Here is a 13563-nt window from a genome sequence, read left to right on the forward strand (position 1 = left end):
GTTTGCAGAGTTAATTATTTATTTTTGGAAGAAGTATTCACAAACTTGTCTAAACACTGCTCACGTATTGGATGACTGTGTCAGCGTTAGAGTTTTGGCGCGACCGGACGGGAGTCATCATCAGTGCTATGAGAAAGGTACTTGACTCGTCAGCAGTGATTTAAGACAGTTGGCAATCAAAAAGGCTGATCAGTGAAAAAGAAGTAGCTCTAAGACTGTCGAGATGCAAGTCATACAACAGGAAGTTGTGGTAGACCCCTTTTGGTTTGAACGCAATTTATTCTCAAAGTCTCAAGTCTCAGTCAAATGAAAAACCCGGATATAAAGTGTCATGACAGCCAGATTGTTCAATCCAAGTCGTGCACTCACACAAGAATCACAGAATCATTTTCTCCATTGAACGTTTGACCCACTTATAATTTGTATCTTTTGACTTCAGCCTTTATTTTGTCTCTTCTTCAATCTCCTCCTCAGGATGGAGAGCTTCACACAAGTTTTCCAGATCTCTGGGATCAAATCCCGTGATAAGAAGAGAGTTTTGGTGCAGGGAATCCAACGGCTGGGTGGGAAATACATTGGTGGCTCAGTGAGTGGAGATCCCTCAAGACATTTAGTGGAAATGGCAGTTGCACATCAACCAAGTCTATTGTATATTTAGTCAAACGTAGTTTATGACTAATTTTCTTTTCTTTAGATGTATATAATATTTTTTTCAGTCTATGAGTTCATAGTAATGTCTTAAAGTTGGTTACTAGTGGCACCGGCAACCTAGAAACCCAAATAAAATGTAAAAAAAAAAACTTCTCCTTTTATTTTGAAGATCCATGAAATGTTTGAACATTTACTTGATGAATGACTAAAATCTTCCATCACCTATTAGAAGTGATTCCATTAAATGTTTTGTTGATTGGTTAACTGTGCACAGTCATTAGTTTTGTGTACTCCATGGAGCCCTGGGTTTGTTGTCATATATATCCTGCTAAGGGTCCTGGATCTAGTGTTAAACATGAGACTTTCAACTTCTCTTTCCTCATAATGAATATAGATATCAATAAAAAGTTTGGTCAGTTTAGTTTTTGCCTGATATAACACATGGCAGTGGGACAGAGTGCATTGAATGTGAGTCAATTTTACTTTAATTGCAACATTTGTATAATTTCCAAGGCCCACATACAAGAATATCTTGTGATTATTACATATAAAATATCCACATGTTCGATAAAATGATGCAATTTTTATCTTCTAGGTATATCAGCACGCCAGCACCCATCTCATCATCCCTCAGGTTTTGTCCAGTGAGAAGTTTCTAGCAGCCTGTGCTGCAGGTCAGTCATGGATGTTATTTGAAAACACAACAGGATGTTTAAAAAAGAAGTAATAACATGATTTATTTAACTGTGCTAAATCCAAAACTTGACTGCAGTTTTATTTTCCTTTTCAAAGTCACATGATTATCACAACATCGGTGCACTCCTTTTCCTTGGATTTTATGCTCTGTTGCTGCTTCTCTTCTGCCAGGAAAGTGGGTTGTGACTCCTGACTACGTGTTGGACAGTGTCAGGAATGGGTCCTGGCTTGCAGAGGGACCATATGAGGTGGCCTTTTCCACAAGTTCCACGGCTGCTCTCCACCCGGTCAGGCAGTGGAGGGAGAAGGTGGCCAGTGGGAGACTGACAGGGGCCTTCCAGGGCTGGAGAGTACTCCTCATGGTGCAAGAGCCCACCCGCAGAGACATGTTTAAACGGTGAGGTGCCACTCAAAAAATAGATTCATTGTGAGTCACAACAATACATCCATGTATGAATAAAAGTTGCATGGTATAATAATAAATATATTGATATTTAATCTTTCAAAGGCTGCTGAAAGCAGGCAGGGCCGAAGTGTACCACTGCCCTCTCCCCTCTGATGCCTTCATTACTCACATCATGGCTAAACCCTTTCCAAAGAACTCAAAATCCAAAAGTACTCCTTGCTACCCTGTGAGCCACATAGTCCAGCACCTCTTTGGGGTAAGACCGAATAATTTATGTAAATTTGATTTTAATATCATATCTATGATCTTCAGTTATACAGTATGTGCAATCAGTAGCCATGTCTTAAAGGCTTTTATTTTGCTTCTGAGTGGTTGCTCAAACCTATTACTGTAACAGTTAAACATTTTTAAAAGTAGGGATATTGGCTTGGAAATGTTGTTTAAAAGTTTGAAACTATCCACCAGTCTGTTTTTCTGTTTGGCAGAGCAATCATGTGGATATAAAATTCAACACAGCAGATGATGATCCAGCAGACACCAAATCCAGTTTCGTTAATGTTGACTTCTCTAGTTTGGAGATAGAGCTCAAGAACTATGTCATCAAAATGGAGGTGTGTATGTGTATTTCTTTTTTGTGTGTGAAAGCACGTTGCCAAGCCTCATTGAAGCAAAGTTTTCAGAGAGAACATTTAATGAACTTTTATTCTGTCTACATTCTGTTCACGTAAATGACCTTTTTTGGCTGTCTTGGATGTATTTGACATTGTTAATGGGATATTTTCCTATAGGGCCGGCCGAGACTGCGCTTCCTTGAATTTCTGGGTTACCGTGACCTCTATCATCCCCAATCACAGGTAGATGTGCATGCATATCTACCCCCACCCCTGATCACGGCTATACATCCATAAGATAACTATGTGTTTCATCAAGAGGATCAGGTATTCAATTTCCTTTATGTCATACATTTCAATGGGAAGTGACAAGTAGAGCAAGGGCGCATCATACGCAGGTCACCGATTTAACCACCACTGTCAGCTGATCTGAGAGTTTTGATTGGCAGGCCTATTAACAATACTCTCCACTGTCCTGTCCATACCTTACCCAAGTGGATATCCGTCAGATTGCTATTAGAATTGCTCATGTATTTCCATTCTGTACTTTCAGAGTCCATATGCTATTTGCCAATAAGCGATAGTCAGAAATGACCCCCAGAAACTTTTGATGCCCATTCAGTTCTTATTTCCATTAGCCTTCTGCCCTCACTTTTTTTCTCCTCTCTCTGCCATCCGTCTCTTTGAGTGCCATGTTTCTTCCTCCTTTTACACCTCTTCCATTTTCTCATTGTTCTCTTATTCCTCCAGGCAACAGAAGCAGACTTCAGCAGTGTTGGTATTATGATAGAGTGCGGTCTCCTCACCGAAGCCTTGGACTCAATCGGAAGCGCTGTGTTCCCAGGCCTGCTGCCACCAGCGCCATACCTGACATCCCTCTTAGAATACGCACAGCAGGTAGGACCATAATTACTAGGTTGCAGAAGTTCCCACCTGCTGCTGCACGAGCCTCGGGCTGTACAAAGTATTAACTTGTTCCACAACATTTTAGAAATTTGATCGCCTGCTTTCAGAGGCATTTTGTTCAGTGGTTCAGTGTCGCTGGATTAATTTAGAGCTGCAATGAATGGCTATTTTAGTTCATGATTCATCTGTCAATTACATTATTTGTTATTTATTTTCTCTTTGAAATGTCCACACATTCATCCCAACATGTCCCTGGTGACATAATCAAATGTCAAGTTTTATACAACCAAAAGTCCAAAACCCCAAAATATAAGTTTACAAAATCATTGCTGCCGATTGATCTTCCGGGATCAATAAGTTAATTAATTACCTAATTGTTGCAGGTCTGCTGTAATTTGACAGTCTCATTGTACATTGAAATATCCAAACCAATCGAACCTCAACTGTTGTGTGTTTATTGTGTCACAGGGTAACGCCACATCTGTCTTCCTGACAAAGTTCCGGCAGGTCATGGATCGGCTGCTCTTCACCAACCCTCCATGGTTCCGTCCCAGCACAGTGAAAAAATATTTCACTCAAGTGTTGCAGTGTCCTCAGTGTAAGAATGGTTTGTGGCCATTTCTAGAGACAGCCATCAGGTAAACTTGATGTCACATGTGATTTATTTTGGGCTAAAAATTTTATAGTCTTAATTGCTTAGATGTTAGGAGAGCAATAACTAAACTTTTTAAGTGAAAGTAGCCATGTGATATCTCACGTTGTGCAATCAACAGGCACTGTAGCAGCCATTGAAATTGTATTCATATTAAAAATTGTTTTCTCATATCTAATCTTATGTGTGATACTCCAGGTACTGCCTGTCCAGTGAGGCCACATGTCACCCACTTCCTGGACCCGCCCTGCCAACACTGTTACATTTCCATCAAGACATTCTGGCACTTTTCCTGAAGCTCTTCCAGGGGGAACTCCACTCTGTGACCGCCAGGTAACAACCTGAAAAAAACTCAGCAGGAGATGGGACAGTAACTTTTTCTTTTTAACTTGTCGTTTTTTTTCTATTCTGTTCATCAACACAACTCATAATCTGTCTTGCAAGGACGGAGGTGTGCAGGGATTTTCCCACAGATACAACTTACCCATTCCAGACACGCTCAACAAATTATTGTATTTTAGCTTTAGGTGGTAAATGTTCATTTTAATTTACAACAAGGAAGTGGCTCACATATATACAATAAAACTTTAATGAAACTATATGCACAATATATTTTCTTTCCAGTTTTCAATTTTCTGTATTTATCTATCAAGTCAAACATTTTGTAATGCTGAAATTAATTATGTATATTTAGACCCATATTTCATTAAATGATTATGCCATTGCTTTCCTTTTTGCAATACTTAATTTTATATGTTACATTAGATGGTCTATCTTGCCTTTATATACCCCTGCCTTTCTCTGCCTCAGTGATTTTGTGCTGCTCGAGGCAAGAGGAGTCTCTCCAGCATCGTCATCAGGCTATTTGCTGTATGGAACCTTCTGGACTGTGTGGGAGCGCTCCACCCTGTTGTCCCATGCTGTGAAACAACTAGCTCAGCTCTTGGTACAGGCTGCCATGGTGGTAAATACTTTGCTTTTGTAATTGGTTCTTGTGTCACATTCAAATCACCCAACAAAATTGGGTTTATTGCGATCCATCACAGCCAGCTGAGTCAGATTTATTTGTCTTCATTGCAGGACTACGCTGAGAGCAATGAGAAGCAGAAGCTTCATTTGGCCGACACCCTGCTGGACCTCCTGTCTGTGTTGGTGGAGTTCTGGTGTCAACAGCACTTTAAACTGAACCCGATCCTGGTGGAAAAAGGCCTGAAAGACCTATCAGAGCACCTTGCTGTTATTAGCCAGGGTATGGAATAAAAACTGAAAAAGTGCAGAACAGGAAGAATATCAAGAACATTGTCTGTTTTTAGTTTCCCTGAAAGTTCTGTTGTGGTTATGGAAATGTTGTCCTTGGGTTCAGAGCTGAACCTTTTGGAATTTTGTGTGTGAGTGTGTGTTTCTTGTTAAAAGACATGAGACATGAGAAGTAAAAACTCTTCAGCAGCAGCCAGCTGAATAGACTGCTTTAAGTAATTTAATGACAATATTAATATGACACTATATTAATTTGTAACCATGCACTTGGGCAGCACTCAAAGCAGTTTTTGTCTTTTTGATCTTTACATATTTAAAAAATCCCTTATGACAGGATGTTATCTTACATATTCCCTCTTTCTTTTCTCCTGCAGATGTATCTCCAATCGTTTTGGCAGAGCTGGTTGCCAGGGTTCATTCTACCAGGCTCAAGTTGATAGTGGCTGATGCCATATTCAGGAATCTGTGCAGCAGAAATGGATTCATTGTGGCAGATGAACCTCTATCTTTCAAGAAAATGGTGTGTTTTTTTCTTGTTCATCATTTTCATCCTTTATTCCATTATCATCTTCCTATTGACAGGCTTTGTCATGTTTTGATCCATGCACTTACTTTACTACGACGTGTTTATCCACAATAGTCCTGCTTTATTTTTAACCAAAGCACAAAATGCTTGTAAATACACAGAAAAATATAAAATAATTAAATACACTAACTCCATCACTGATTTAAAATACTTCTAATTAATACACTGGTTCTAATTGTTTTGTTTCCTTTTCCCACTGTGCCATTTGTTGTGGTAAAAATGCATAATGTGCAGATGTTCTGCATTAGTTAATATGGCAGGTTGAAAACTGGAAAACATTATATTACAGTTCTGTGCAGTGCAGAGAGATTGCTAATGTGGTCGAACCATTATATTATGTTGCAGTAGAACATCTGGCTTTCACACTCAGCCATCAGTGTCTTTGTGACCCCTCAATTCCCCAAGGACACACACAGACACGCACTTGCAGTGTAAAGGCACTGTCTAACCTTGTGTATGTCTGTGTGACTTCTGACAGGTGCTCTCCTACCTGCCTGCTCTGGGAAGTTTAGCTCAGAGTCCCAGTGGTACTCGCCTCAGGACTGGACCCACCTCTCACAGCTGCACCAGTCAGGGGAACAGCTGCAGGTCAGTTACACACAGCTGTCTGTCTATATAGTGCTGTTAGTCTCCATTGCACATTCTCACAAGAGCCTGTAGCAAAACATACAAGGACATATTGTACATGCAGAGGTGGAGGCAGCACAAAGGTCAGTAAGTTGGTCTCAGACTCCACTACATTTAAACCATATTCAACATATGTGTGACCCTGCAAGTGCTTTCTCATTTCACTGTCTTGCACTCATGTCTACAGATAGGCCTGGGGATTACAAATGGCAGTGTGTGTGTGTGTGTGTGTGTGTGTGTGTGTGTGTGTGTGTGTGTGTGTGTGTGTGTGTGTGTGTGTGTGTGTGTGTGTGTGTGTGTGTGTAGTGTACTGCAGGTCCTTTGTTATATATTTAACATTTTAGTTGGCTGGAAAACATTTTTTGATTAAATTAAAAATGGCGGGAAGCCCCTTGAGTTTACATCCATGTCCAGTTGTCTAATCCTGTTTTAACACTGCATCACATCCAATTAATGTGTTTTTTTGCTGCACAGTGTGCACAACACATTTTTAGGGGGGTTCAACAATTATCACAAGTTCTTGTGCTGGTCAGATTTCACTGAAGCTACATAAAAAAAACTCTGCGACCCTGTTAAATTAGTTGTATCAGTCTTTCGGTTATTCTTGTGCCATCTTTGCTGACTAGTGTGTGTCTAAAGTAACAGAACCATTCAACTGGCAGTCTACTGAACCTCCATTGTCAAGTTTCCACCCACATATTTAGGGGTAGGCAGCACAGTATGAGGCAAAACGGGTGAGAATGTACAGATCCTATGAGAAATGTGAGTGAAAAGAAACAAAGGAACACCTGGAGAGAGGAGGAGTGTGTGGAGGTGAGGAGCCGAGATGCATGAATGGAGGGACTGAGGGGAAAGCTGGAGACAGACAAATGGAGGTCAGACGAAGCGTGAGGAGTTGGCATGTGATGGGTCATGCCTAGGTCTGATCCTATCAGTGTGTGCTGGCTGACAGGAGGGGTGCACAGGGAGGTTAAACCCCTCCTCACACACACACACACACACACACACACACACACACTACTGAGTCTGGTTTGGACAGCGCGCCAAAAGATAGACTAAGATCTCCCATCAGGCCTTTGTGTCTTCCCTTACGACCACCTCAGCCACCTCGCTTGATCTGCCCTCGCATACTAAATCCCTCTCTCAATGTAATCACACACACACACACACACACACACACACACACACACACACACACACACACACACTCACTCACTCACTCACTCACTGACTCACTCGCTCACTCACACACACTCTCTCACTCCCCATACCCCCATATCAGACATCTGCTGTTCCACCAGCAGGTAGTTGGCCTAAAAAAAAGGGCAGGAGTCACCAAGGAGTAGGTTCATGTGAAGGCTACTGGTTCATGCACTGATCACATCCCCTTTTCCCTCCATCACTGCTCCCTTTCTACTCCCCCCCCCCCCCCCCCCCCACACACACACACAGTTTTAAGGGTTTAGATTGTTTTGACATGAGAAGAGCTGAATAAAACAAGGAACGCAATCTGTGCGGATGAGATAAAGAAATGCCAAAGGGCGTGTAAAGAATCATTTGACCCTAAAAGAAAGAATGAAATCAAAATGACAAAGCCTGTGATAAATTGAGAACAGAAACCAAAAAGGAAATCTTGTTTCCTCATTTTCATGGTTAAATTCATGATATTATACATAATTCCAGTGATCTTGACACTCTTAATCAATTAACACTTCTTATGTTGAGGCATTTATGAGTCTGACACCCCCTTCAGTCTCTAAGCATTTTCAATACAAAACCCTCTATGTTGAGAAAGCTGCGATGACTCAGTAAAATAATTTAAATATGTAAGAAATAAACTATTTGTTGTTCGAACAGTTGTCTGTAAGTCATCGTCCTTTAGGAGATAAAAGACATGAAAACAACACATTCAAAAGTCTTGACTTTAAGTAGCACAAATGTGGTCATGGTTTCAGTCAAGAAGTATTGGTGTTAAATGGTTTCAGTTATTCAGTGCCTTTTCAAACTAAAAGCCCAGAATGAAATCCTGGCAAGATGTTTGGTGTGGGATTTTTTTAAAAGAGCCGTGGCAGGTCGTAAAGGTTGACAGGAACCTTGTGACCCTTTTTATCTTTCATTTCTGGCTGTTAGAAAGCATTAAGCTGTTTTTGTGTGACTTGAAGCTGATAAATATGTTATATATGAGAGATGGTGAGTGTATTTCTTCTGCACCAACAGACAGGCTGGCATCAGGGCACATGTCCAAGCTGTACCAAGCTGACAGGCCGGCTGATTGACCGATTGTTTAGATGGCTGTTTGACTTGCCGGCTGGCTGCAGAGTGCTGTTAGCAGAAGGGAAGCTGTAATTAAACTGAGGCTTTTCTCCTGCTGGTTTAATCAAGCTCCGTGCATTAATGTATTGTTGTTATCTTTTCAAAGCACTGGACTATATCATAATGTATCTATTTTGACCACATCTGTGTACGGTGCAGCTGCCTTTATCAGCTAGGTTTAAGAAAAGCCTGTAAAGATATCAACAAGGTTTACCATTATTTTTACAATGAAAAAAGTTTTTGTATTTGTTTTTTTAGCTAAGGCCTGTTTTGAAGCCTCAAGTATGGTGTTTTGGCCGTCATCAGAAGCGACCATATTTGAAGGGGAGGGGTGGATGGTGGATCTGACTGAGAACCCGAGGACATTATGCACGCCCACATATACCGCCCACATCTAGACAGATCACCAGAAAACTGATCATAAGGCACCAATTCATTGGCAAATGACACCATAATGACTCGTGAAAAAAGTGTTCTAACTTTGTATTTCATGAGAGAAGTTTTAATTGGAGTCTTTGGAGCCAGAGGTTTTTTGGATGGAGCCCCTAGCAGCCCTCAGTGGTACTGCACTTTAAGGCACTTCAGCATCGGCTTCACTGTTCACACCTGGAGACTATGTGCATTTTTAAGGACGGTCTATGGTTAAATCAAGTAGAAAATATCATGTCTACCTTTTTCTTACTATAGCGCTAGACATGCAGTTACGCAGTACTTGAATTATTGCTCACAAGTTTCTTCAGAGTCGGCCTCCAAGGGCACATACCGCTCCAGGCCCAGAATTGATAGCTGGGCCACTGACAGCATGCTGGCCTCCGAAAGTAGACCATGAGGGAAGAAGAGACCAGGGCGTATACAAGCCAAGTACTGTCAACCTCCACTGCTGCCAGCCTATATGGACAGGGGACACTCAGGTGAAGTGGTTTGAGATGAGAAGCGGTACGCCCTCATCATAGACACTGTTATGGAGTGTCTCTCTCTCTCTCTCTCTCTCTCTCTCTCTCTCTCTCTCACGCACACATACACACAGAGCTGGTCTCATCTCTTCTCAGCCTTGTCCTTGCTAATAACAAGCAACGTGACAGGACGTGTGTTTCCTCCTCACTGCTGGGAGCTCCTTCCTGGCTTCTGAACAACCCAATTACCAGGGAACAAGCCTCTTCTCTGTAATACGGATGGCACTCCACTTCAATGCAACGCATGCGCACGTGCACACACGTATACACGCAAGACACCTGTCAGGCTTCATGCAGGCAGATCTTCCATACCTACACACAGGACTAGTGACAGCCCACAGCTATTAGCACGCCACTACTTTGAAGAGGCTTCACTTTCTTTCACTAGTTATTCCTCCTAATGTGCTTGCTCGCATCGAATTCTTCGTCTCTGTGTTTGAGGTGTTAAGTGGGAGGAAAAGTGCTTTGGAGACAGGAATAGAGGATTGGGTGTGTGAAGCATGTGTGTGGCCAACACAGTAGGGGTTTGACAGATATTGTCAGATTTCATATAAAATGATACCGCGCCACGAGGGATTGATTTGCTAATGGCGCTTTTCACAGTACAGTGAGGCTGGTTCCACTTTCTGTACCGCTGGGTCTCCCTGTTGTCATGTTGAAATGGCCAGTCCATGAAACATTGGACTCGTGTACAGGAATTGTGGGTAATCACTGAATTTGAAAGGATTAGTAATGATGTGTGTATGTCCTCATAAACCTTTGGACCATATTCTTTACATCCACACAGGAATCAGAACTCTTTGGTGAATGAAACAAGCAAGGAGAAAGAGAACATCCCCAGAGGTCTGAACAGAGTCAATGCAGCAGGTATGGCACACACATGCGCACACACACACACACACACACACACACACACACACACACACACACACACACACACACACACCCCTCTGCTTGACAATATAGCTTCACTTTTGCAAGGAGCGGACTTTTAATGGACTGATGCACTACAGTAGGTCATCAGTAAAAAGGGACATGATAGCCCTGTCATCACTTTCAGTTTAATGAAGAGCACATAATGTATGGGGAGAGTGATTGATTTGCATCGGACCGTGCTTCCATCGAGTCAGCTGTAAGAGCAACTTGACTGCATAAGTAGCCCTGCCGTGTGTGTTTGTGTTGGAGTTTAGGCCGTATTACCGCCTGTGTATCGCGCCTCTTCCACTTGTTCTATTCGCATTGAAATTCAACGCTGCACTTTTTGTTTTTGTTTTGCTTTTTCCTCATGTCTTATTCACCTTTGAAAAACCACCAAACTAACCGATACATAAATAAATGGCACGGACAGAAATAATGGGTTTCTCACACAAAACAATAACACATATCAGTGCGCACAGTGAACCTCAGATCTCCATTTTAGGGATATTAAATGCAGCAATTAAGGTAGCGCTGCGAATATACAGCGGCTGCACTGGTGGAACTTCCTGCAATTAGAGGCATGGCACTCTGTGTGAACTCTCGAAGGTGTCAGAGCTCATATCTCCCCCCTCCACCTGATCAGAAAGGCCCTGCGCCCGGTGCAAAGGAGGGATGGAGGGTAAAGGGGAGGGAGGGAGGGCTGAGGCAGGAGACTCAAGGCTGTTGGCATGTGTTGTTTTTCCACTACGTGATCTCTATACCGATGCGGTTGGCATTAATTTTTGATGAACCATCGGCACAGCATCCTCCCCTCTCGCCCTCTCATCCCATTCTCTCCCTTCCTCTCTTTCTCTTACAGGCTTTTCACCCACATATGTAAGCTCGCTTTCTTATATTCTGCACATCTTTGCTTTGGAGCATCTGTCTCGCCTTCTGGAACCTCTGTAGCTTTGTCACAGGAGCTGAGAGGGGTTCAGGGATTTGGGATGAACTTCTCTTTTTCCAGTCCCGCAGTTTGCTTCTGGAGGCTCAGCAGAGATTTCAATTTTAATTATCCCCCACGCATACTTTATGTAGATTGTCAAACAAGACTTGCTGAGCTTTAGTGTTTCAAATGTATTTGCATTTAGCAACATGTTTTTCAAGTCAACATTCATTCTTGCAGCATAGTTCAAAGTCTAAGTTCATTGTTCCTGAGAATGTAAAGCTGTAACGGACAGTTTTATCCTCCATTGACAAATGAATATTAAAAAGTGCAGTGGCTAATGTACTGCCATATCCCATAGCTAGTTAAAACACCTTTCATAAACATACATCTGAGCTGAGTGAATATTGAAAATTATTCAGACAATGACTGGAGTTTGCCGAGTTGCCGTGCAGCAACCTTTGTCTTGTTATCAGTATTGGAAGTACTTCTCTCTGTTGTTGGCTTTAAAGTGGAGATAGAAAGTTTAATCAGCAGTAGTTGGCAAAACATTCTCACAAGATAAAAGTTGTGTTACCTTTTCAAGGCTCTGCACACACACAGCATGTACAGCTGCACAGTTTATATTTCTTATCCTGCTTGATTGGTTTTTTTTTGTACTTTATTTTTCTAGAGAAACAGAATTACAAAACATAATACTTCGGCATGCATTCATTCAAACGTTACAATTATGGAAATACATGCCAGTTCATCCATTATGGATTTAGTAGTCATCTCTTCGGGTCACCTATACAATCCATTTTCCCCAGTATTTCACAAACTTATTTTTCTTGATTACACAAATTTTCCTACAGAATTGTGATTGATTGACACTTCACTTTTCTTCATTGGTAGACCTTTTCTGTTCATATCAGTCCACAGAGTTTGTTGACCTTAGTAACTCCCAGAAATCTCACACCCTACTTCAAACCACTTATTGATTTGTGGTAAGAAATAATAAGTTTTCATACCAGAGCAGACAAAAAAAACAAAAAAGATAGGAGCAAAGCGCTGTTTTACAATAATAGTATTTACAAAGCCTTTATTCATTTGGCTGATGCTGTTTGTCTAAAGCAATACAAAATGAGGTACAATTCAAGCCAGAGAGGCTCAAGCTTTTATTTGGATCTTTTCTCACTATTTTGTGTCTGTCTTATTACTTCCTGTTGGCAGAAAGGGGCTCCGCTGCTGCCCAGTGTTGTTTTTGACTGATTAAATGGAGTTATCCTACAATCTTCACCAGTGGAATTTTTAAATGATGGTAGCTCACGTTAAGGCCAGTAAATTCTTTTGAGGCACAGTGAAAGCTGCAGTAATCCTGACTCAGGGGAATTATCTTGCTGCCATGGCTTTTAGAGCCAGCGACAGTAGTAGTCTTCAAATAGTTTTAAATATATCCAATAACTGGCACAGAATACCTTTCTAACACATTCCTGACAAATAGCATTGTTACAGGCTTCCAGCAGCTTTTTGGTCCAGGGATCAGCGGGCCAAGCAGCACTTTACAGGAGTGTAGCGAGCAGACTGAGGGATATAAAGACCAACACATACATTTAACTTTTCTATTAAAGTGTGAAACGGGGGATTTATAGAAAAGGACAGGCGGATTTATCCTTTCCGTGCTTGTAAATGCTGAGCATGCAATTACCCCTATAATAGAGGCGTTGTGTCCAAATTGGAGCCATTAAAGTGATTTAACAGTGCGTGGATTGGCCCTGGCATTTGCGAGGATGTGTACACATGGGGTGTAGTGGAATGGGTGTTTAATCACAGCGTTTTAGCGCCCGGTAATAGCAGCGCAGTCCATGTAGAACACTTGACGTGCCACACAGTACAGCTTACTCATTAGGGACTGTAGCTTGGACTGGGCTCCACCCTCTGTTTGGGTGTTTTTGATTTTGAGTCTGGTTTGCTTCATTGATTGACCTCATTACTCTTAGTGATGCTGATACTGTACAAGCACCAGAATGTCTGCTTTCTGGTGTCAGGTCCACAAACAACAGATTTTTACAGATTAAAGACT

At 41.7% G+C, this 13563-nt stretch overlaps 1 protein-coding gene across 2 annotated transcripts in view; it reads left to right on the forward strand.

Moving 5' to 3' along the window:
* slf1 (SMC5-SMC6 complex localization factor 1) overlaps positions 1–13563 on the forward strand; it is a 31650-nt gene that overhangs the window by 40 nt on the left and 18047 nt on the right. The window contains exons 1-15 of one of the 2 annotated variants that reach the window (XM_069138931.1): positions 1–137; positions 475–586; positions 1247–1325; positions 1519–1744; positions 1856–2009; positions 2239–2364; positions 2542–2607; positions 3115–3261; positions 3739–3908; positions 4121–4255; positions 4733–4886; positions 5003–5171; positions 5554–5699; positions 6244–6353; positions 10446–10525. The exon at positions 1–137 is cut by the window's left edge and continues 40 nt beyond it. In XM_069138931.1, coding sequence (XP_068995032.1) covers positions 476–586; positions 1247–1325; positions 1519–1744; positions 1856–2009; positions 2239–2364; positions 2542–2607; positions 3115–3261; positions 3739–3908; positions 4121–4255; positions 4733–4886; positions 5003–5171; positions 5554–5699; positions 6244–6353; positions 10446–10525 — 1873 coding nt within the window. In that variant the 5' untranslated portion in view covers positions 1–137; position 475. The remainder of the gene's footprint in view (positions 138–474; positions 587–1246; positions 1326–1518; positions 1745–1855; positions 2010–2238; positions 2365–2541; positions 2608–3114; positions 3262–3738; positions 3909–4120; positions 4256–4732; positions 4887–5002; positions 5172–5553; positions 5700–6243; positions 6354–10445; positions 10526–13563) is intronic. The other variant, XM_069138932.1, reaches the window with a different exon arrangement.

Source organism: Embiotoca jacksoni, unplaced genomic scaffold (assembly GCF_022577435.1).
Source record: "Embiotoca jacksoni isolate LCO1_2020_lvr unplaced genomic scaffold, fEmbJac1.0.p SCAF_8, whole genome shotgun sequence".
NCBI classification, from domain to species: Eukaryota; Metazoa; Chordata; class Actinopteri; family Embiotocidae; genus Embiotoca; species Embiotoca jacksoni.